Here is a 23943-nt window from a genome sequence, read left to right as displayed (position 1 = left end):
ACAACTATTTAAGAATACTGCAGCTACTCCAATCCAAGCGATAGGCACTGCAGCTGAACCAGAGAACCAACCCATGCCGGTATCAGTTGCCCCCATACACAAGAAGAAATCTTGGAAGCCAAAGTCAGCTCGTTTAGTAAGGGGTGAAGACGCTTCTCCTAAGAGGGAGCAGGAGGAAGAAGCATACTGCTCCGCCAGCGAGGAGGCAGGCTACTCTAAAGCAGGGCCATCACGAGAACAGGAGGAGGAAGAGGAAGAATTCCCCGCTTCCCCCTGAGGAAGCAGTTGGTGGAGGGGTTCCTCCTCTTCCTTAGAGGGAGAGGAAGAACTTATAAATGAGACAGTAACCACCCAATCTCTATCCCTGAGTGAGCCGCAAGATATGCAAAAGTATTTCAGTCGTTGTCCAGGTGAGCACATTGTCACTTGGCTGATCCAATGCTGGGATAACAGGGCCAGTAGCCTGAAATTAGAGGGTAAGGAAACCAAACAGCTGGATCCCTTTCTAGGGAAGGGGGCATTGACAAAGCCATTGGAAAAGGGGCACAAGCCCTTAGCCTCTGGAGGCAGCTCCTGTCAGGCGTGAAGGAAAGGCATCCCTTCAAGGAATATGTTACATGTCACCCAGGCAAGTGGACCACCATGGAGAGAAGTATCCAGTACCTGAGGGAATTATCCATGCTGGAGGTGATTTATGGTGACCTGAACAACGAGCGGTTATCCAAAGATCCAGATGAAGTCAGGTGCACATGACCCATGTGGCGGAAGTTTGTACGGAGCGCACGATAATTGTGTGCCAACTCATTGGCAGTAATGACCTGGAAAGATGGAGAGGAACCAACCATGGATGAATTGGCTGGTCAACTCCGGCAATACAAAGAAAGTCTCTCTTCCTCCCTATGGGCCTGCATCTCGGCTGTGGAGAAACTGCCGGACATGCTAGCTGAGAAGCTGTCCCGGGAGTTCCAGCAATTCAAAGAGGATACGTCCTGCTCCCCACCTGTACATACCAGTATCTCAGCCATTGGGAGTAAGCGTTCCCCTGCTCAAGAGGGAGGATATAGTGGATACACACCATGGGCCACCCTGTGGTTTTACCTACGTGACCACAGAGAGGACATGAGGAAGTGGGATGGAAAATCTACCTCAACCCTAGAGGCACGGGTACATGAGTTTCAAGGAAAAACAATCACAAAAAGGGGGTTCTTCCAGGAAAATTGCTGCTCCAGTTTCCAGTGAGCAGTTCCCCAGACAGAGTAGAAGGGCTGATCTTACTTCTGATCTTAGTGAAGGGACTCCTGACATATCTACAAGAAGTGAGTAACAAATACTATGACCAGGACTAGACGGGCCCTGCCTCCAGCCAGGTGGAAGAAAGGGACAACTGGGTTTACTGGACTGTATAAATTCAATGGCCTGGCACATCAGACCCACAGGAATATAAGGCTCTAGTGGACACTGGTGCACAGTGTACCCTAATGCCATCAAGTTATAAAGGGGCAGAACCCATCTGTATTTCTGGAGTGACAGGGGGATCCCAACAGTTAACTGTATTGGAGGCCGAAGTGAGCCTAACTGGGAATGAATGGCAAAAGCACCCCATTGTGACTGGCCCAGAGGCTTCGTGCACCCTTGGCATAGACTACCTCAGGAGAGGGTATTTCAAGGACCCAAAAGGGTACCGGTGGGCTTTTGGTATAGCTGCCTTGGAGACGGAGGAAATTAAACAGCTGTCTACCTTGCCTGGTCTCTCGGAAGACCTTTCTGTTGTGGGGTTGCTGAGGGTCGAAGAACAACAGGTGCCCATTGCCACCACAGCAGTGCACCAGCTGCAATATCGCACCAACCGAGACTCCCCGATTCCCATCCATAAGCTGATTCGTCGACTGGAGAGCCAAGGAGTGATTAGTAAGACTTGCTCACCCTTTAACAGTCCCATAGGGCCAGTGCAAAAGTCTAATGGAGAGTGGAGACTGACAGTAGACTATCGTGGCCTGAATGAAGTCACGCCACCGCTGAGTGCTGCCGTGCCGGACATGCTGGAACTTCAATACGAACTGGAGTCAAAAGCAGCCAAATGCTATACTACAGTTGATATTGCTAATGGATTTTTCTCAATCCCTTTGGCAGCAGAGTGCAGGCCACAGTTTGCTTTCACTTGGAGGGGCGTCCAGTATACCTGGAATTGACTGCCCCAGGGGTGGAAACACAGCCCTACCATTTGCCATGGACTGATTCAGACTGCACTGGAACAGGGTGAGGCTCCTGAACATCTGCAGTACATTGATGACATTATCATGTGGGGCAACACATCAGAAGAAGTTTTTGAGAAAGGGAAGAAAATAGACCAAATCCTCCTGAAGACCAGTTTTGCCATAAAACAAAGTAAGGTTAAGGGACCTGCACAGGAGATCCAGTTTTTAGGAATAAAAAGGCAAGATGGATGTCATCAGATCCCAATGGATGTGATCAACAAAATAACAGCTATGTTCCCACCAACTAGCAAAAAGGAAACACAAGCTTTCTTAGGCATTGTGGATTTTTGGAGAATGCATATTCCAACTTACAGTCTGATTGTAAGCCCTCTCTATCAAGTGACCCAGAAGAAGAATGATTTCAAGTGGGGCCCTGACAACAACAAATCTTCGAACAAATTAAATGGGAGATAGCTCATGCAGTAGCCCTTGGGCCAGACTGGGCAGGACAAGATGTAAATAAATGTGCTCTACACCACAGCTGGGGAGAATGGCCCTTCCTGGAGCCTCTGGGAGAAAGCACCAGGGGAGACTCGAGGTTGACCCTTAGGGTTTTGGAGTTGGGGATACAGAGGATCTGAGGCCTGCTATACTCCAACTGAAAAAGAGATATTGGCAGCATATGAAGGGGTTTGAGCTGCTTTGGAAGTGGTTGGTCCTGAAGCACAGCTCCTGCTGGCACCCTGACTGCTGGTGCTGGGCTGGATGTTCAAAGGGAGGGTCCTCTCTACACACCATGCAACTGATGTATAGAGGGGACCCTCTACACATCAGTGGAGTAAGTGGTCACACGGATCACACAACAAGCTTGAATAGGAAACCCCAGTCGCCCAGGAATCTTGTAAGTGATCGTGGACTGGCCAGAAGGCAAAGATTTCAGAATATTGTCAGAGGAGGAGGAGACGTGCTGAAGAGGCCCCACTGTATAATAAACTGCCAGAAAATGAGAAGAAATATGCCCTGTTCACTGATGGGTCCTGTCATCTTATGGGAAAGCATCAGAGGTGGAAGGCTGCTGTATGGAGTCCTATACAAGTTGTAGAAACTGCTGAAGGAGAAGATGAATCAAGTCAGTTTGCAGAGGCGAAGGCCATCCATCTGGCTTTGGATATGGCTGAACGAGAAAAGTGGCCAATACTTTACCTCTATACTGATTCATGGATGGTGGCAAATGCCCTGTGGGGGTGGTTGCAGCAATGGAAGCAGAGCAACTGGCAGCGCAGAGGCAAACCCATCTGGGCTGCTGCATTGCGGCAAGATATTGCTGCCTGGGTGGAGAACTTGGTTGTAAAAGTACGTCACATAGATGTTCACGTACCCAAGGGTTGGGCCACTGAAGAACATCAAAACAACCGGCGGGTGGATCAGGCTGCTCAGATTGAAGTGGCTCAGGTGGATCTGGACTGGCAACATAAGGGTGAATTATTTATAGCTTGGTGGGCCCATGACACCTCAGGCCATCAGGGAAGAGATGCAACATATAGATGGGCTCGTGATCGAGGGGTGGACTTGGCCATGGACACTATTGCATAGGTTATCCATGAATGTGAAACATGCGCTGCAGTTAAACAAGCCAAGAGGTTAAAGCCTCTCTGGTATGGAAGACGGTGGCTGAAATACAAATATGGGGAGGCCTGGCAGATCGATTATATCACACTCCCACAAACCCGCCAAGGCAAGCACCATGTGCTTACAATGGTGGACGCAACCACCGGATGGCTGGAAACATATCCTGTGCCACGTGCCACCGCCTGGAACTCTATCCTGGGCCTTGAAAAGTAAGTCCTATGGTGACATGGCACCCCAGAAAGAATTGAGTCAGACAACGGGACTTGTTTCCGAAACAATCTCATAGACACCTGGGTCAAAGAGCACGGCACTGAGTGGGTATATCACATCCCCTATCATGCACCAGCCTCCAGGAAAATCGAACGATACAATGGACTGTTAAAGACTACACTGCGAGCAACGGGTGCTGGGATGGTCAAACATTGGGATACACCTTTAGCAAAGGCCACCTGGTTAGTCAGCACTAGGGGATCTGCCAATTGAGCTGGCCCTGCCCAATCAAAACTTTTATGTGCTGTAGAAGGAGATAAAGTCCCTGTAGTGCACGTAAAAAATATGCTGGGGAAGACATGGGTTATTCCTGCTTTGGGCAAAGGCAAACCCATCCATGGGATTGCTTTTGCTCAAGGACCTGGATGCACTTGGTGGATAATGTGGAAGAATGGGGAAGCCCAATGTGTACCTCAAGGGGATTTGATTTTGAGTGAGATTAGCCAATGAACTGAATGGTATGATGTTAATTGCTATATAATACTGTATGTCATCACTACTATGGTTGCTATATGCCATATCAACAGTATTACAGTAAGAATCACTCAGACTAATGAAGACTGAACTTTGATGAAACTGAGCAAAATGCAGTGGTGATGGAACCCGAACTGGCTTCAGCATGCCACAGTCCAACACCGCACACCATCTCTCCTGCCCTGAAAGACTGTTATGACAGATGGAGCCCAAAGTCATGGACTAAATGAACTTGATGGACACTTTAGAGGGATGGCCCGTACACTAAGGGAATGATATCTGTGTGTATATATCAAAAGACAGGGCAAGTGGTGGTGGTTAATTAGAATGCATTGGAAAGGGTAGGACCTGGGCATGACGTAGATGGTATAGAATAAGGGGTGGATGGTGTCCTGGTTTTGGCTCGGATAGATTTTTTAAATTTTCTTCCTAGTAGCTGGTATAGTGCTGTGTTCTGGATTTAGTGTGATATTAATGTGATAACGCACTGATGTTTTAGTTGTTGCTAAGTACTGCTTACACTGATCAAGGACTTTTCAGCTTCCCATGATCTGCCAGGTGCACAAGAAGCTGGGAGGGGGCGCAGCCAGGACAGCTGACCCAAACTGGCCAAAGGGCTGTTCCATACCATATGATGTCTGCTCAGTATAGAAACTGGGGGAGTTGGCTGGGGGGCAGCGATCGCTGCTCGGGGATGGGCTGGGTGTCAGTCAGCAGGTGGCAAGCAATTGCATTGTGCATCACTTGTTTTGTATATTCTTTTATCATTATTATTATTGTTGTTGTTGTTATTATTATTAATAATAATAGCCAGTTGACAGCCGGCTGAACATGAGCTGGCAGTGTGCCCAGGTGGCCAAGAAGGGCAACAGCATCCTGGCTCGTATCAGGAATAGTGTGGCCAGCAGGACTAGGGCAGTGATTGTCCCCCTGTACTCAGCACTGGTGAGGCCGCACCTCGAATCCCGTGTTCAGTTTTGGGCCCCTCACTCCAAGAGAGACCTTGAGGTGCTGGAGCGTGTCCAGAGAAGGGCAACGAAGCTGGTGAAGGGTCTGGAGCACAAGGCTGATGGGGAGCGGCTGAGGGAACTGGGGTTGTTTAGCCTGGAGAAAAGGAGGCTGAGGGGAGACCTTATCGCTCTCTACAACGACCTGAAAGGAGGTTGTAGAGAGGTGGGGGTCAGTCTCTTCTCCCAGGTAACAAGTGATAGGATGAGAGGAAATGGCTCAAGTTGAGCCAGGGGAGGTTTAGATTAGGTATTAGGAAAAATTTATTTATTGAAAGGGTTGTCAAGCATTGGAACAGGCTGCCCGGAGAGGTGGTGGAGTCGCCATCCCTGGAGGAGTTCAAAAGATGTGTAAGTGTGGCACTTTGGGACATGGTTTAGTAGGCATGGAGGTGTTGGGTTGACGGTTGGACTAGATGATCTTAGAGGTATTTTCCAACCTTAATGATTCTGTGATTATTTTATCTTCCTCTGCTGTCCTATTAAACTGTCTTTATCTCAACCCACAGGTTTTACTTCCCTCTCCCCTGTCCCACCGTGGGGGGGAGCATAAGCGAGCGGCTGTGTGGCGCTTAGTTGCCGACTGGGGTTAAATCACAATGAGTCACTCGGTGACCTTAAAGTATCTGAAGGGAGTGTGGAGGAGAGAGTTCCAAGAATAGGTTTAAGAAAAGAAAGCAAACAAACAAACAGCTCTTTGAAGATACCAGGCTTGAACTATTTGGGGCTTATGTCTCTTAAGGAACTGGGTTTTAATTCATGAGCTGTGCAATCAAGGTAACCCTATTTTTCTGCCTCCTGCCAAGAAAGTAAGCACCATGTAAGTCAAACTTTTTAGTTAAATGAGTATTTTATTACTATTCATACATGTGAAAAAAGGCAAAAGAGTTAAAATGTTCTTAACCCTCAAGTAGTTAATGGTGTTGTACCAAAATTTAACTTTGTATTATGTGTGAAGGCAGAAAACAACTTCTGAAAAGGTGTAGCTTTCTGGATGAAAGCTGTTGAACCTGTCTTTAATGAGTGAATGCAGCTTTATTTATTTAAAGTGCATAGTACCCGATTCTAAATCTCTGCTTTTGGTTTCTGTCCTACAGGGAACACAGTGAGTAACCTGATTTTCATTCTACCTCCAATCTATGGTGCGATTCAGACCTGTAAAGATGGCCTTGAAAAACGGTATTTAGCTGCGTATTTGTGTCTTACAGGTATGTGTAAAACTTAATTTGCTCTTTCATTATAAAGAGAGCTCAGATGTGCAATGAACAATATCCAAATATTAATAAACCAAGTAGTTAAATCCAAATACTATATGTGTGAAACATAAACCTAAATTTGTTATACTTGTTAATGTTTACAGAAAATTAGTATTTGTTGGAAGGACATGAAGTTAGAATTCACTAAACAACTTTATGAGATTTTAAAGTGATCCTTTTCTGGCTTTAAGTCCTGCTCAGTGCATCTTAGCTTACTGTGTCCTTTTATGATGATTTACAGAACATGCCTTCTGTGTCCTACTTCCAAACAGTTTCACACTATATTAATATTTTTGTGGCATTTGTATGGAACAGTAATACAAGAAATGGCCAAGATCTTGAAGGAACTGGAAAAGCATTCTTTCATGAGTTTGAATTTGTTTTCAGTTCCTCTTCGGCATATATCACCCAACAAGCTAACTGCTGTTGTGTCTGGGAAGTTTTGCAAGGGTGGAAGAACAATGTGACATTCGTGCATAGATGAACTTAAGGGCAGTCTGTTTTTTCTAAAATAGCAAAATCCAGAAAAGAACCAACTTCCTTTAAAATGTTAATTATGCAACTAGAAGTCATGTTCCTTATGAGAAAAGAAAATGTTTGAAGATGGTTTAGATTTGGCAGTTGGGTCTCGAAGTAGATAGAATTTCTTGTGTTTCACAGGATTTGTATGTTTGCTATAGCTCCTATCTCTGTGGAGGCTATCTTACCCAGTCTTCTCAGTGGTAAGAGACTGGTTTAATTGTAAATGTTGCTTTTAAGATTGGCATACTTATGTATTTAGATAAAACATTGTCGAAAAGCACATCCATATGCTAAATGTATTCTTGATGCCAATTAAACTGTAACACACACTGGGTACAACTTCATGGTTTTTCAGTTACTTCAGCTTTGCTGATACATGTGAAAGAAGCAGCAACAATGTACAGTTTTGGATGTTGTCTGAATGCTTTCCATATAGCCATTTGTAGGCTTTTTATGGGTTTGAGTAGTTAATTGTTTTTGTCTCAGTATAAAATAGTTTGGTAGGAGGAATTCCTGAAGGTTAGTGTTTCCTTTTAAAAAGACAGGGAAAGAAACAGTGTGTAAGTGTTTGCTGAAGTTGACTCTTTGCATGCTCTTGAATCAAAGTATCGTATTCTTTCTAAACTAAAAAAAAAACCAAAATGAAACAAACAAACAAAAAAACCAAAAACCAGGTAAAATTGTGGTTTGAGACTGTCTTCACCATCAGTTGTGGCCACCTCTGTCAGTGACACTTCATGATGGACAAAGTATGCCACTATCTGACCAGAATGTCACACCAAGACTGCCTTGAGTGGGCATTTCTCATATACTGTTTAATGTGAATGTTAAAAAAAAAAAAAAAAAGTCTGTCTTTGATCACAATAAATACCATGGACTTCAGCTTTATACTGTTCTTGATGCTCACCCTGCATATTTCACAGCAGTGCTGGAGGGCAGTCCTGAGTTCCAGCTGGGCTCTGCTCATCTGTGACTGGGATGCCTTTGACTCCTGTCTGAAGTGATAAATGCTTGCATGACTTGATTTTAATCTCATATGTTGGAACCTAACATTAAATGTCACTTCCAAAAACATTTCTCTTCTGTTTTGTCTTTGCTTCAATATTTGTAACACTGGACCGTTTCACAGCAGTTGAAAGATGTGAAGGAATATAGAAGGCTTTATAATTTCCCAGTGAAAAACAGGAACAGGATGGTTTGGAATCACAAACCTCTTAACATTTGTTCTACTACAGAATAAAAGCAGCAAATGAGAAGATAAACCGAATTTTAAATATAGTTGAAATGTGCCAGGAACATTGGCATTCTTTCTGTGCATGTGACTAAATGAGAAGTGTACTGAAGTGGAGATAGAGTTGTACAGAAATTTCTTTTTGTAACAAAGAACCAGAGAGAACTCGTTCCCTTACAGTAATTATATTTATTAACAGATTTCACTCTATTCTACTTACTTAATTTGTAACAAACAAGTATAGGCTTAATCTATAAAGGGTTAGTGAATTTAACACAAACTGCTGATTTCACTTCAGTCACCATGCTTCATTACAGACCATATAGCAGAGCTTCTAACTAGCTAGTAATGTCTAAGGGTTGTTTTGTTAAAGTAGAAATTCTTTAACAATTCTGCTATGAAGATCGGGGTGGAAGGGAGTTAGGTTTTAACAACTTTGAATCATTACTGAGATTTTACAAGATGTTAAAAGACAGCTGTCAAAGCGGACATTAAATCAGCATTTGAGAACATGAGAAGTGTTGTTCCTAGACGTTATTTTGATCCAAATCAGCTGTTTCTTTTGGATGCTTCCAGACATTTAGCTGATTGTCAGTTCCTTTGTGTTTTACCACGCTGTGTTCAGTGCTTCACTTTATACCCCACAATTTCTGTTGTTGACATTTATTTCCTCTTTGAACCAAATGCATTTTGAATTAGAGAAGCACTGTTCATTTCCCATACATGCTAAGATCCAAAGTTGGCAGGACAAGAAGGGGAGTTTCTAAATAACTGTTCAAATAAGTTTCTTGTTCATACTGGTACAGAGACAGAGTTGCACTTTTCAGCAAGTTCTTTGAGATACAGCACACTGTTCTCAGCCCTTATTTCTGCTGCCTTTCAGCTCAAAGGGCATTTTGTCAATGAACTCAATAGGAACTGGATACAATTTTTAAGCTTTAGAGAACTTAATTAACCTGTAAATTATGAAGAATAATCTTAAGCAATTACTTTAGTATGTTGCAACTCATGAAGCAGGTGGAACAAATCATCAGACTGCCACTACCTTGAAGAATAAGCAGTTGTTTTTGTATGGTTCCTTATGATGCTGTGATATTGTATCAGGTTCTACCATATGTCATTCCCTCATGTGTCCTGGGCAACTATGATTCCCAAATGGTTCATATTCTAGAAGGGTCTCAATTTAAAAAAAATTATATATCTATATATTAAAAAAAAAAAAGAGAGCGTGTAACTGTTTTGGACCTAAGATGATAAGAAAAAGCAGTCAATTGAGTTATGTGGTTTATTAGATGCTTTACTTGAAATTTGGAAGGATTGTTCTGTTTTGTGTTTCTTTGGCCTGTTTAATAGGGCTCAGTCATTCAAGCTGTGCTGAAGTGGAGGAAAAAAAGGATGCAAATAGTTTTCTACATTAGACATAGCCATAGGAACTCATAAACAACTTACTAAACTTCATTTCCAGTGAAACTCTGTATCTGTGAAAATAGTTGTTAGAAGCCCTTCAGTCAAAGTTAATTCCTTATTCTTATCTAACAGCCGTAGAGAAGGTGCTTAGGCCATGTCGACGTTAGTAAATCAAATGTGCTCGGGAACATTCCTGAGTGCTGAAGCCAAGTAGTGTGGAACGGCCCGTGTCTGTTCATCTTAGCCTCCAAAACAAGGTGACCGCATACAAATTGCCTGCTGGGCACGGGCCCTGGACTCTTCTGGCTGCTGGGCTGTGCCTGGGAGCTGCTTGGGGAAAGTGCTAGTTGGAACAGGCCAGATTCGCTCCACAGACTGTTCTAACAATTCAGTAGCACAGACGGTTGCATTAAAGTGTCTGGGAACAGTCCCAGCCATGCTCAACTTTACTTGTAGAGCTGTACCCTTGGAGTAACCAAGGTCTCTCCCGTCTCTTACGCTGTGGAGGGAAACCATTACAAAACAAAGTGATTCAATAAAAATTGTTCATGTAATGCTACTTTTTCATCTTGTTTCATTCTTTGACTGTTTATGATGCAGTATGTTGTTGTTTATCTTTAGTTCAGCTCTATCATTGTAAGAAACCATAGGTGGAATTCAGCGCCAGATTCAAACACCTAAACATGTGTGTGTACCTGTGCAGGGGGGTCTGTCTCCCATTGCAATCAGTAAAGCCTAGAGAATCATTTGGCTCATCCTAAAATATCCCCTTATGTTTGGCCAGCTGAATTACTCTTTATAATGCCATTCTCTTTAGTGGAAGCTTTGACACCTAGTTCATGTGTAGATACCTAAATAAAGGTGTTTGCATCTGGAGCATCCTTCCTTCAGAATGTTTTCATACGGTGCCTGTACAGTTTAAATTCAAACCACGTATATGAAATCCTAATAAACTGCTTTTTCTATAAAGGCTTTAGGCTTATGATAAGAATTTTGAATGCTGATGGATAGTCTTATATCAAAATTAATTATCAGTGATTCTGCGATACTTCTGATTCTTTCTAAAACTACTGAAAAATTCGTAGGGGATATTTGTGTCCCTCTAGGGCTCAAATCCTGAGAGTTTATGTGGTTCATATATGGAGCTGGATCTTGTGTATAATGTCAGATTATTTCTAGCATGGATATTGCCTTGAAGTCGTTGACGGTGTTGAAGCATAGTGAAATAACTGTGTATGAAGTAAAGTTTTCAGATCGTTGCTTTTACATCATCACACAACTATTTTATCAACTGGCGGTAACCACGCATTGTGTTTGCTGCAGGACAAAAAAGAGCATGTTAGTCTACATATAGCAGCGAACTTGACTTTGCATTTCCAGTCTTTTTAAGTGCTATTCTGATCTCATAATATTGTGACTTAATGTGTATTCTGTGCTTAATACGTAATTTACGTATATCCCCTGTAACTTGAGAGGTTTGTTGATGTGAAAATGCTGAGTGACTTGAGGTATCTGTGAAAAGTGAGTTACAGAAGTTAGAAAGGAAATGGTATTGATTCAGATGGTGTTAAAACTTCCCAACCAATATGCAGCTTTTAGTGAGTTAAGCTGCTTTGCAAAAGGAAACACCTAGAATGAAAATTGTAACCCCTGCTTACAAGGTAAGGAGCAAATCTATTGCTCCATTTGTCAATGGCTGTATGGGAAAGTTGCTTCTATTGAAAATTGGTGTAATTGCAGTGATCGTGTTCACTCATATTTTGAAAAGTACAAGGCTGGTAGAACGTTTCATTGCAGTAATGGCTTTTGTGAAGTAAATATTCCTTAGAAATGTCTTGATCCTGAAGTTATGTGATGAGAAGTATATCAAGATAGCTGCATTCCTGTAGAACTGCAGGTAGAAGCTACTGCGAAGACATTTGAGCTTAAGCATTAAACCACTATTTACTGGAGACAAATACATGTCAAGCCCCTTGTAAGTTTACAAGTTAGACTTCAAGTGTAACAAAAAGGTAGCATGCTCTGGGCATAGCGAGGAAATAAAGATTTCCTTGCGATCCTTAGTATGTGAAAGGTGTTTCCTCTCTCTACTTCACAGTGTTTTCAGCACCGAACACTAACCCTGCATTAAGCCACGAGACAGCAGGTCTGACTAGCACAGCTCTTGGCCCAGTGCAGTATTAGCTATTAGTTCCCTTCTGCTGAAGTTTACCAGTTATGTAGTGATGTTAGTGAAGCAGAGTACGACATATGCTTCAGCTGCTACAGTTCAGTTCATCATCTCTTAATGCAGTTTCCTTCTTCCTCCTTTTTGAACAGACTCATGAAACTTTTTGCACAATTCTGTTAAGATATAACGTATGCCAAAGGTAGCAAATGAGAAACTTGGTTCTTAAGCTCATTCGATATCTAGAAGTAAAACATTTTTAAGTTATCCCTCTGCAATGTAAAACATACCTTAAGTTATGCCTCCGCAATAAGCGGGTATAAATGGGATACGTAAAGAATTGTGTTTCATTCTATAGTCTTCATTTAAACCATCTCTTCAAAAAGATGCTATTGTGCATAGTTACCACAATAGCGTTTGAGGAAATGTCTGTGCAGTCTTGAGAGGGAGAGTGTCATCTTGATGAATAATCTAGTCATATAATTTCTAGTCATGTAACGTCCTGGGTTATCTGCTGAATGCACTTAAATACCAGACAGACTTGACCGTGTTCATGAGCTCTGTCAAGATTGCAGCAAGCGCTATTACAGCCACTTCCAGTAGAGGTTTTTATTTTAGGAAGGACCATATGATGAGTCCCTGTAAAATTTTCTTGTTTCACATAACTATTTTATTGTTACACAATATAGGTAAAGCATCATTCTCCAGTGCATAGTAAAATTTCATAATCAAAGAAAGTCCGAGTATAGTCATTACACAGAAGCAAGAGGGTTTTTTATTATTTTTAGAAATTAATTGTAGTCATGGGATTAATGACCTGAAACACTATAATATCTGCAGCATTCTTGATTTTTGCAAAGACTGGAAAGGAAAAATAATCTATAAATGACTGCTTCTAATCATATAGGGGGAAGGGGAGGAGTTCAGTAGCTGATTGTTGATTTATTAACCCAAATAACATTAACAAAAAACCAAAAACCCCCTAAAGACCCTAACAACATATTTTGTTAATTTAAAATCAGTTGAAATTTCTTATGCAATGATTTTGCCCATATTTGAAAATTACACTTGTTACAAATTCTAAGAGTTTGTATCATGAAGATACTGAAATCACTGTGACAGCCAGGGTAATGGATGGTACTGTTTTAATGATGATCCTAATGGTTTTTTTGTTTAGAATGAACAGTAGTTGTAATATATTCTGTATACATAGAAAAATGGCTATGAGAATTTCTCATTAAAATCTCGATGAAGGTGAAAAACAGTTGTTACTTATTGTTTGGAAAGATTTTTCAGAAGCAAAACAATTTAATGAGAACTTACAGAAGTGCATATGGTTGTTTATGTTCTGTTAGACAGCCATGCTTAATTTTCCTAGAGAATTAATGACATTAAAGTATTTGGCAATATGTTTTTAAATGTAGCTGTAGTAGAGTTTTGTGTTTCAGTAAAGTTACATGCTTAGGTATTTCATTTCATTGAGGATGTGCAATAATCACAATTCTAGTCTAATAGCATCTAAAGAACATCTCCAGACATCTCTATCCGCTGTCTTGGGAATCCTTTACAAAATGCACAGTTTGTTAGATAGAAGGCTGTTTATGCATCAGTGAAATCTAGCTGTTGTGTGTAGAAAAGGTTGTGCTCTTGCAGCAAAGCACAGCAGCACTACCCAGTGATCGAGGCTTGAGTGCAAATTACTTGGCTTTCTCTGAAACTAAAGTCTGAGGTAAAACAATTTCCTGAAGGAAAACAAGACGTAGCAATAACGGACTTGTTCGTGCAAAATAAAAATGAGCTGGTGCTTGATGAGAGTGTTTTACTGATAACATTTCAAAGGAATGAATGATACATTAAATACCAGCTTTGCTCTAAACAGTGAAATCTAACTTCCAGGAAACATTGTCCTTGTCTAACTGAAAAAGCTGCGTATAGGCAAAGTATGTATCAAATTAATTTCAGAAGTAAATTTAGAGTTTAAAAATAAAGTATTTCAAATAAAAATCATTACATAGAATCATGGGCTTCCAAGAAGAAGGCTTGGAAATGGTGATCTCGTTTCACAAGACGAATCCATACTGCGTGGGTTTTGTTTGTTTACCCTGAATTTCTAGTTCTGAGTTCTAGTAGCAATTCATTTCTGCTTCTAGAGCTGACAAAAAGCTCCTTGTAAAATTTACCTTTTAAAACTGGACAATAAACAGAAATATCACAGGCTTTCAGGAGTACTAGCAGTTGAATGATGCTTTGTGGTATAGATGGATTGAGACACAAATCTTAATTACTTAAAAAAAGAAAAAAAAGAAGAGAAATAGACTGATACTGTTCCATTCATTCTGGGTTCCCTCCACTCCTATCCTCATTGAGATTACACCAGTTCATAGGAGACAGTATTGAGAGGAGGGAAAGAGGACACTTCCCCCCTCCCCCTCAAAAAAAAAAAAAGAGCAAGGATATCACTGGTGATTAAAGTGTAAAGTAGAAGGCTGTGGAAAATTGGGGGTTTGTCCCTGAAAAGGCATGCTGATGTTCTATTTTTTTTTTTCCCAGTAAAGTTCATGCATTTAAGTTAATGTACCTGAAAGTTCTGCATGTAGACTATCATGCTAACCATAGTTTTGATTTGTTTTCAGCTGTGGGATTGGGATCTTGGTGCTTCCACATGACCCTGAAGTATGAAATGCAGGTGAGTATTGATAAGTAGCTGTGAATCATTTCATGTGTGCATCTCACTACAAAGTCATACTGCCATTTCTTGACTAGATGAAACTCGTATAACGTGAGTTAATCTACCTTAAGTATCATTGTACATGACTCCTGCTCTCAACAAAAAAGTAGCGCAGGTCTTGTTTCATTAGGTATTTTCCACCGATATACAGAAATATATGCTTGCATCTAAAATAAGAGCTATGATCAATTGCTTACATTGGTAGAAGACGCTTTATCCTTTGGGAAATCATACTGTCTTTTTACTCAAGTTGTTATTGTAAAATTCCTACAGCTTTGGCTTAATAGCAAGCAGTATAGACTAGAGTTATTGTTATTTATTGTATCCTTTTTTCATCTTAATGTTTTCTATTATGTTTTCTATTTGTGTAGATGTACCTATAGCATTAATACTTAAATCAATATCTTCTGAGTAGCAATAGTTGAGTCTTACTCTCAAGTAGAAGGCATTCTGTAATAAATCACTGGACATAAGGATTTGGTCCTGGTATTTCCTATTTTCTAAAGGGACACAAGGAGTTTTGTCCTGTTTTAGGTCTGAGAAGATAAAGGAAATTCATCTTTGAATCAAAGTCAGGGTAAAGTGGGATTCAGTTCAAAATTAAGAAACCTATATTTAAAAGTGTGTGCTGGAAGTCTGTGCTCCCACCGTAGTCAGTGGAAATACAGTTCAGTCAGTGGAGTTTAGACGGGCAGTCAGCTGGGCTGAATCATTCTCCAGACTCCACTGGCAGTCTTAACTTGAATAATATTCATTTGTCTGAATATAGGTGTTTAGTGTCATTTTAGACCCTGTGAGCGTTCTGTCTGGCCTCCAGCTGCCATCCCACAAAGGTGCAGGTCTCATAGACTCCCCCGTCACGTCTGCCAGTCTTGGGTGGGTGTGTTGGAGGTGACAGATCATCTCAGATGGCATTAGGCGCCTGTGCCGTGGCAACTGAATTGAGTCCTGGCTTTCTACTGATCATAATGGGACCTGAGACACTGTGTATGCGGACACCAAAAGTTAGGTGTCTTAAACTTGAACTGAATTACAATCCGTAGTGATCTTTGCCTCCATAATGCTCTGTTTTATATCTCTGGCACGTGCTGGAGACTGTCAGCCTCTATGGAGCATACTGTTGCCACCACATAAGAACATTTTGTGCTTTTCTTGATGTGAAAAAGGTGGTTTCTAGATCCATTTCACCACTCCCTCCCAAATTGAGGTGTGATTTACCTATATTCTCTTCAGTGGTGAAACTGCCTTGAATTTCCACCTTTTCATCTCTCTTCCCTCAGCTGCTTGTTCCTAACCCTGCCTGTGTTTCAAATCCTCTTTCTTACACTGATGCAGAGGTGAGCAAGGCCACCCTGAAACTCAGATCATTAAAATGATCCAGGCTTAAAACATTCTTATGTGGGGATTTTTTTTGTTCTTTTTTTTTTTTTGTGTGTGTGTGTGTAGAGGCTATTTTAATCCAAGGCACTTTGATGCTACTTACCACGTAGTTCTCGTGTTGCATCAGAACAACTAAGGGGCCTATGAACTGTGGTAAGTAAAGGGTGGGCAAAAGCAGATGAGAGGGGAGCAGGAATGTCTTACATCATCTTTCCAACTGGTGTAAAAGGCTTCGTGTGAGGCAGAGAAAGTACACTTACTATTTTGGCAGCCAAGTGAAATCCACAAGTGGCCCATAATTACTCTGGTTGCTAGCTCACGAATCACCATAGAGGAGACATTTCAACCAGTAAATAATCTTTTATCGTTCACTTTATCTCTTGTTATGATTAAAAGTCAGCATTGATAGCTATTTGAAGAGATTTTTTTTTTTTTTCCGTTTCACAATCTTAATACTGTAAATGGTCAATTCAGCTTGCTTAATTAAGAGAAATATGAAAGCTTCTGTTCTTGAAAGCTGTGATTTAGAATACTTCTGAAGCGGTCACGTCTCTCTTTCTCTTATTTTTATGGGAATCTGCTTGATTGTGCATTCCTCAAGAATCCAAAATGCTTATTTAACCAGTGAAATCAGCTCACCAAGGTTCCTTCAGTCCATGTTTCTTCATTGTTCAGACATGGTGTTGACAGTATTTCTGGAACCATTAATTCCTTTGGATACAAAAGCCATCGTCTTCTGCGAGCAAATTCTAACTAGGATTTTTTGAGAGGCTCTTTGATGTTACCGTTATGTCCCTGAGATGCTGCCAGCATATGAAGAGTGTAATCAGCTGTCCAAATTTGAAAAATTTTGCTATATTGTATTTCTTATTCTCCCCCCCCCCCCTTTTTCTTTTATGAGGCCTTAAATGACTCGCGCTCTTAAAGAGCTGCATGGATTAATCCTGCAGCTAATTCTTATCAGACTTGGTAAAGCATATCACTGAACTTACAAATAATAACTATTAGTATAAAGCTGGAGTCAGCTATGGCTTCTATGTTTTCCTCTGTAAGGCATTACAGCAAAGATAAACTAATGTGATGGCAAGGTGCCACCTGACATGCCTGTTAGCTTCAGCTGCCATCTATGTTCCTCATGCTTTCTTTGTGCTACCTATTGCGGTCCCCGACCCTATAATGCACAGATTCAGGGATTTAAACCTTTTTCTACAAGGTTAGTTGTGTGCTGGATCAACTGTTGGAACTGGCTCACCGTGGGTCAGACGAGTGTGACTGCCTCACTCGAGAGAAGCAGTGGGAGTCGGGGTGAAGAAGCAAGACCTTGCCCTTTCAGCGGCAGCTAGTCAGTAGATCTGTTTAGCAATATTGCAAAACATTTCCTGACGTTTGTATGACCAAAACCACGAAAAACTAATAGTTCACACTCAGGATAATACATCTCTCTACTTCTGTAAAGAACTAGATCATTTTTTTTCCCAATATGACATTTCAAAACTAAAAGAAAGTTTTTTGCCTGTGCAGTTAGAAAAATTCTCCCAGACCAAGCAGAATCAGGCTGTCTTTATAAAAGGGTTTATGCAAGCTGGTATTGCTCTTAATGTGTCTCATTATTCAGAAAAACATGGTTGTGAACTTGTGAAGTACCCTGTAGCAGTAGTAGGAAGGTAATTTCTGTACAGGCATGGCCATCAACAATTTTCAGAGTGATGATGAAAAGGATCAAAATCTTGCTTGCATCCAGTTCTTGTTTTTCTTAGGAAAGAGTCAAACCTAGCGTAACAATTCTAAGATGCCTAACTATTAATGTCTGCTTAACGTATTAAAAAGCAGAGGCAGTGGATTTTCATTGATCCATTTGTATGCTTTTGCATTTTCATGATTCTTAGTCCTTCATAAGAGGAGGTAAGTTTAACTATATAAGCAGGAATTTGTTAATGTTCTTTGCTGAGAAAAGTTTTAGAAGAAAATGATGCTATGATTTTTATTTTTTTTCCCCCTCTAATGATAAATAAATGGCAATTTTGAGCGTACCTGTTCTTGAGAAATCACCTCTCTTGTGATTACTATTTTAATTCCATCTCCATTAAGGTGGCAAGTTCCTGGAGAAATAACTGTTTTAGCTGTAACATGCCAGTCTTCTCCTAGAGTATAAAAATTATTTAAGACAATAAAACATTATATGGCAGTCATAATTTGGGGGGGAAAAAAACCCGAAGAACCCCACAACAAACAAACAAAGCAAAAACCCTGTCTCTGAATTAAAACAATGTAAGAAATTTCCAAAATTAGGAAGTAAACGTGCAAACACATCGCAAGGTACTTCCTAATGGGCTAAAGTTCTATTTTACGTTATGGAAAAAAATTATTTAAGTTTCTCTGTGAAATTTGTACAGGAGTAAGAAAATGCTACTGCCTGTATTGAGCAGGCTATAAATGGGGTGGTCTTATTCAATCTGACTTTACAAAACTAATTCTTATAAATGTTTCAAGAGGTATGAACAGCGAAAACGGCATGATTCTTTGAAGGTGTGGGCTTTTTATGAAACATAATATTCAAAAGATTCAGAGTAATCTTATTAATGCAGCAGGCTTTTGGTAGTTGACTAGGATTTGACATTGCTGTGTACTGAAGTACAGTCAAGAAGGTGGATATCCAAATTACTTAAACTCCTGTTTTCTTAAGACTTATCTCTCCTTAACTGACTTACACAAGCGTGTGAGTTAAAAGTAGTTTTCATGTTTTGATGTCTCTGCTTTTTGTAGCTGTTGGATGAACTGCCAATGATATACAGTTGTTGTGTGTTTGTCTACTGCCTGTAAGTATTTGTTAAATGTTTTTTTTCTGAATATTAATGCTATATTAACTTCTGAAATGTAGAATCTGTGAAGCCCGGTCTAGTGTATAGTAAGGCTGACACTGAAGCTTTTACTGATCTCAGCGAGATCTCAGTTTTGCTAGCAGTACAGCATTATGACTTGGCCATTAGAGCACCAGGCTGGCTTTAGTCATAGTTTTTGCTAATTTAGAGATGTTTTACCAGTGTTTGTTTAGCAGGAAAAAAAAAACAACCTCTTGTTAAAGATTTTGTGTAGTATACAAGCAGAGCTCGGTGTTACTTGGTATGTAAACAGCAGACATAATAAAATCGACTTCACTAATGTCTACAAAATTATCAACATTGTAATTTATTTGAGCTGTATTTCTATGATGTAGTCTGACTCCAAATGCAAATTTCAGATTTCTGGTTAAACCTGCTTTCCACTCATATAGAAAATTAAAGAAAAAAGATTTTATGAAGAGTTGAGTGCATGTTTTGTGGAGAGTGTCTTGGAACATGCATGACAGCTTAATGCCATGCCAGGATGTTTTCCCCCATTTAATTTCGGGAGCAATGTAGCATTTGGTGACTGTAAAGATGCCGTAAGTTGGCTTTTTCTTGCCTGTTGCTGCAAGGCCTGGATTTAACATGCTTTGTTCTGTCACTTGGAAAATCCAAATGATAAATCAATTTGTTGCAGACAAAAAGACAAAAAAATTATCTTTTTGCTTTTGAATATAGCAAATATTCAGCCGTTGAAAATTGGAATATCTTTGATGAAGATTACTGGTTGCTTGCAATGGAGATGGGATGCTATAGGACTAAACCTACATCTGTGGAAATTACCACCAGTTTGACACTCATGCATTAGTATGATTTGTGCAAACTCAGGACCAGAATCGTAATGCCTCTGTTAGTGGAAATATTTCCATTGTAGCTCCCTATCTCCTTGGAATTGCCTTTATATTTATTTTGTCTGATTTGAATGTGGTTGGGGAAAAGGATGAGAAGTGGCTATAAAAATCTGTTTGAAAAAATAATAATGCTTGTTTTGTGCAATGGTTACTCTATTACCTTCAAAAGCACTGAAGTCTGTTACTGCATTTATAGCTCTAATAAGATTCTGTGTATGTATGTTTGGTAGTAATTAAAATGTTCTGAAGAATGAGCTAATGTTTAGTTTAGGAGATCTTTAATAATCATTTTGGTTTTCTTGAAGGTAGGTGGCGGGGTGGTTCTGCACAGGACATTCCCTTATACGTGATTCAGTCCTACTGCCTCTCAAGCTGTGCAATTACTTTGGCAAGCCATTTTGCAATGTAGCACATTGTGCTGTCTTGTAGATTTTTATTTTTTTTTCCCCCTCCAGATATTCCTATGTGTTTTTTCTTTGTCTCCTCTTATTTATCCATGATGGTGTCTGTTTGCAAAAGTTTATAAACAAATAAACTAGGCAGATGTAACTTGGAGTTATATAGACAACTTCCTCTAGCCCTAATGATTTTGTGCTTCTCAGAGTTCATTTTTGTTGGGTTTTTTGGACCTTTTTTCTGATGGAGATATGGTCTGGGATGTGTGTGTGTAATTCCATCACAAATGTGACTGAAGTGTAGTGTAGAGATTGTGAAGCTAATTTTAATTAGTTGTTTTACATACTGGGAGCAATTAGCTGTTTTTACCTTCCACTTCGACCAGTTCCCAATCTAGCAAATTGACTGCACTGTGACTGTAGTAAAGCCATAAACAATCTGCATTTTAACAGATCTCTAGAGTTCACTGTTTTGTAAGGCAGTCCCTTTCCCACGCTGCCTTTAGCTCACAGATGTAATGTTTTTTGGCAGCTATATTGCATTTTAAACTCATTTCTAATTTGCCATCCATTATCACCCCTTAAGCACCTCCTGAAAATGCTTCTGCTTCCCAAACTCTTTCCACTGACTAGGATGTTTTTTGTATATGCATGAGCTTATTGGGGGGGGTTTGCACTATATTTTTTTTTTAATTTATTGGTAAAAGTGTGAATTTGTATTTTAAAATGACACCTCTTTATTGGAGGAGCTACAATTTCTTGAAGGGCCTAAGACTCATTTGGATCAATTTTCTCACAAATTTTGTGGTAATATGCATCCAAAAATGAGTCGTTTATGTGGTAAGTGATGAATGTTATCACTCTCCTTTATGTTCTGTTCCAGGTATGAATGTTTCAAGTACAAGAACACAGTCAATTATCCACTGCTTTTCTTGTTAATAACATACAGCTTCGTAGTCAGCATAGTAAGTAACTTTTTCTAATATGGCATTTTCACCTGTAGGTTGACAGTTTTCCTACCAGTGAAGGAACGTTATACAGGCAGTACTGAATCTCTCTCACTTCCAGTCAAGAAGGAGAAATTATTCTTCTGCTGGGAAAATTATGGGCTGGCCAGAGAAACCTGAAACCTTTCTATCTAAACCACTGTATAGAATAAATGAAGAAGAAAAGCAGTAATCCAGTTGCTAGAATAGGAATGCGAGAAAAACAGTTGAGGTGGACTTGTTATGAGACCTTGGACGAGCTCATTCCTCATCTTCCCTCACTTCAATTCATCTACAGAAGTGAGAATAATCCTATTCAACAGACTGCAAAAAGTGAACTGTGATACACAGTCCAGGATATTGACTGGTATTTTAAAACAACAGCCAGAATAAGAAAAGAACTTAGCTGTTAAAAAATTAGAAGAATTTTAACTGTGTCATGGCTAACTTGATTCCCTTTCTCAGTGCAGTGTGCTCCCTTTATGAATAAAATGAGTTTTGTGCTGGCTGTCAACCACAGATGGAATATCCTTCATTATTTTTATTGATAACCGTTTCTTAAAAAAAAAAAAAAGTGTTATAGGTCATCTTCTGCCTTCAAAATACTTGCCTGTTCTCTTCTGTGCCTCCTAAAATTTTTTACACTTGTGGCATGTTATGCCTAAGGTTTAGTGGCCTTCTCTCTTCAAAAGCAGAAATTAAATGAACTGCATTAACAATAGGAGGAACTACTAGCTTTTTGTAGAATGAGTGGAAATGTTAAAGCATTGTCAAAAGCATTAATAATAGCAAATCAGAGTAGAGTACATTTTCTTCTTGCAATGCATATCAAGAATGTGTTTGGTAATTTCTGCATCTTAATTGTTTTTGTATGTGTTGCAACTGTATTAAATGAGGAGATTTTAGATGTTAATGTCTCTATTTGTGCTTCTTAATTTAAAATAATTCCATGGTTAAAACCTTGGGTTTTGCCAGAGGAAACTTCAAATGTTTAATCAACTTTAATGGTGCATGGATAGGCAATCATGTCTTGATTCTAACAGAACAAGTCTTGGCAATATTTAAATGAATAATGTTATGATTGTTCTCTGTTGCAAATTATTTATCTTTTTTTAATCTTTCCAGGTTTACTTAAATTTGAAAGAGCCTGTATTCCATCAGGTAAATCTTGCTCTGTTGGAGAAGCTAATCTTGTTTTTAAACTATGCTGTTTTAGTGGAATGTTTTACAGGATTTTATAGCTGGCAGGAAGATGGAAGGCAAGCACAATTTGCCTTTTGCTTTTTCTTTAAGGAGTATTTCTGCCTGTCATGTTGCCATCCTGTTACTTGGTGACCTGAAAAACTAGAAGAGTTTATTGTGTGTTGTGTTTTAGCATTTGACCTAATATTTACATGGTTTTTTTATCAGTGGCAAGTGTAACAATGTGACCCTCGCTATGGGCCAAGGTGTGTGTGAGAGGAAGGGCTTAATGAGTCCTTGTCCGCTGCTTTCCATTAGCAGCTGCTGTGAAACTATGACCTGACATCGTAACATGGCTTGGGTGACTTAGCATCATGTTCTTCTCTCCACATTAGCATATTAGTTTGGGGTTTTTTTAACTACTCAATTTTACTTTGTGTAAATTCAAGCTTCTAGGGTTATGAAGCAGACTGGTTGTTATGGTCTTACAGGCTTAATGGCACATTTGGTACAGGTTCCTTTTGTAGCAGCCCAAGAGTATTAAAATGCATCCACTGCCTGTGGGGACAGGACTTGCATCACTTGCCTCTTCACAGGAGGTTAGAAATCATGCTCATTCAGGTATGCCATGGGTAGTTTTCCCTCATTTATGATTTTTTGATTAGGGATAACAGCTGAAAAATTGCAAGCAAAAGCACTGAGCTCTTTGCAGGACAGAGCTTTAAAGCCTTAATTTCTGAAATCACCAGTGCCATCGCTTGTCAAAATGTGCCTGCTGCATCAGCAGTTGTAAAAATGATACGTGACTCCTGTTGGTGGATTAGTGAAGCACTGACAAATAAAATAAATTCCCAGCTGCTCCAAATAATCTCTCCTAGAAACATGAATTGTTACTCTATAGATAAAAAGAGAAACTTGCAGGGTCTTTTTGATAATGTTAATGAAATCTGGTTTTTTTTCCCCTACTTACATTTCTGGCAGGAAGATACTGTCTGGGGTGAAAGCAGCAATTTCTGATGCTTTTACTGAGCTGGTTATAACTGGTTTTGAATGAAGTGACTTAAAGTAATTTTGTTAACAACAGTGGCAGAATTTACTACTGATATTGGACTTTTATTTCTTTAATCAATTATCTACTCAACCTGCATTTATTGCCATAAATACATCACAGCTTCACTATATTCCAGTTTGATGCATTGGCATAGGTATTGTCCCATGTAATAAATACTAAGATGATAGATATTATGACTTGTTGAGAAAGAGGAAAATAGCGAAACTTTAAACTATTGCCCCAGACCTTTAATTTTTTGCATCTGGTTTCTCTTAGGTTCAGAATATGAATTCCCTGTTATAATTTATACATGACGAATCAATGTAGAAA

General features: G+C 39.8%; 1 protein-coding gene across 2 annotated transcripts in view; it reads left to right on the top strand.

Annotated features, from left to right (window-relative positions):
* Positions 1-23943, top strand: part of ACER3 (alkaline ceramidase 3) — a 67983-nt gene that overhangs the window by 21878 nt on the left and 22162 nt on the right. For both annotated transcript variants that reach the window (XM_075491250.1, XM_075491251.1), the window contains exons 2-6: positions 6673-6783; positions 14792-14844; positions 19030-19082; positions 21278-21359; positions 22506-22541. In XM_075491250.1, the coding sequence (XP_075347365.1) occupies positions 6673-6783; positions 14792-14844; positions 19030-19082; positions 21278-21359; positions 22506-22541 (335 nt within the window). The remainder of the gene's footprint in view (positions 1-6672; positions 6784-14791; positions 14845-19029; positions 19083-21277; positions 21360-22505; positions 22542-23943) is intronic.

The sequence above is a fragment of the Mycteria americana genome, chromosome 1, assembly GCF_035582795.1.
Source record: "Mycteria americana isolate JAX WOST 10 ecotype Jacksonville Zoo and Gardens chromosome 1, USCA_MyAme_1.0, whole genome shotgun sequence".
Taxonomy (NCBI): domain Eukaryota; kingdom Metazoa; phylum Chordata; class Aves; order Ciconiiformes; family Ciconiidae; genus Mycteria; species Mycteria americana.
Note: the sequence above shows the minus strand (reverse complement) of the source record. Positions and strands in the feature narration are given on the sequence as shown.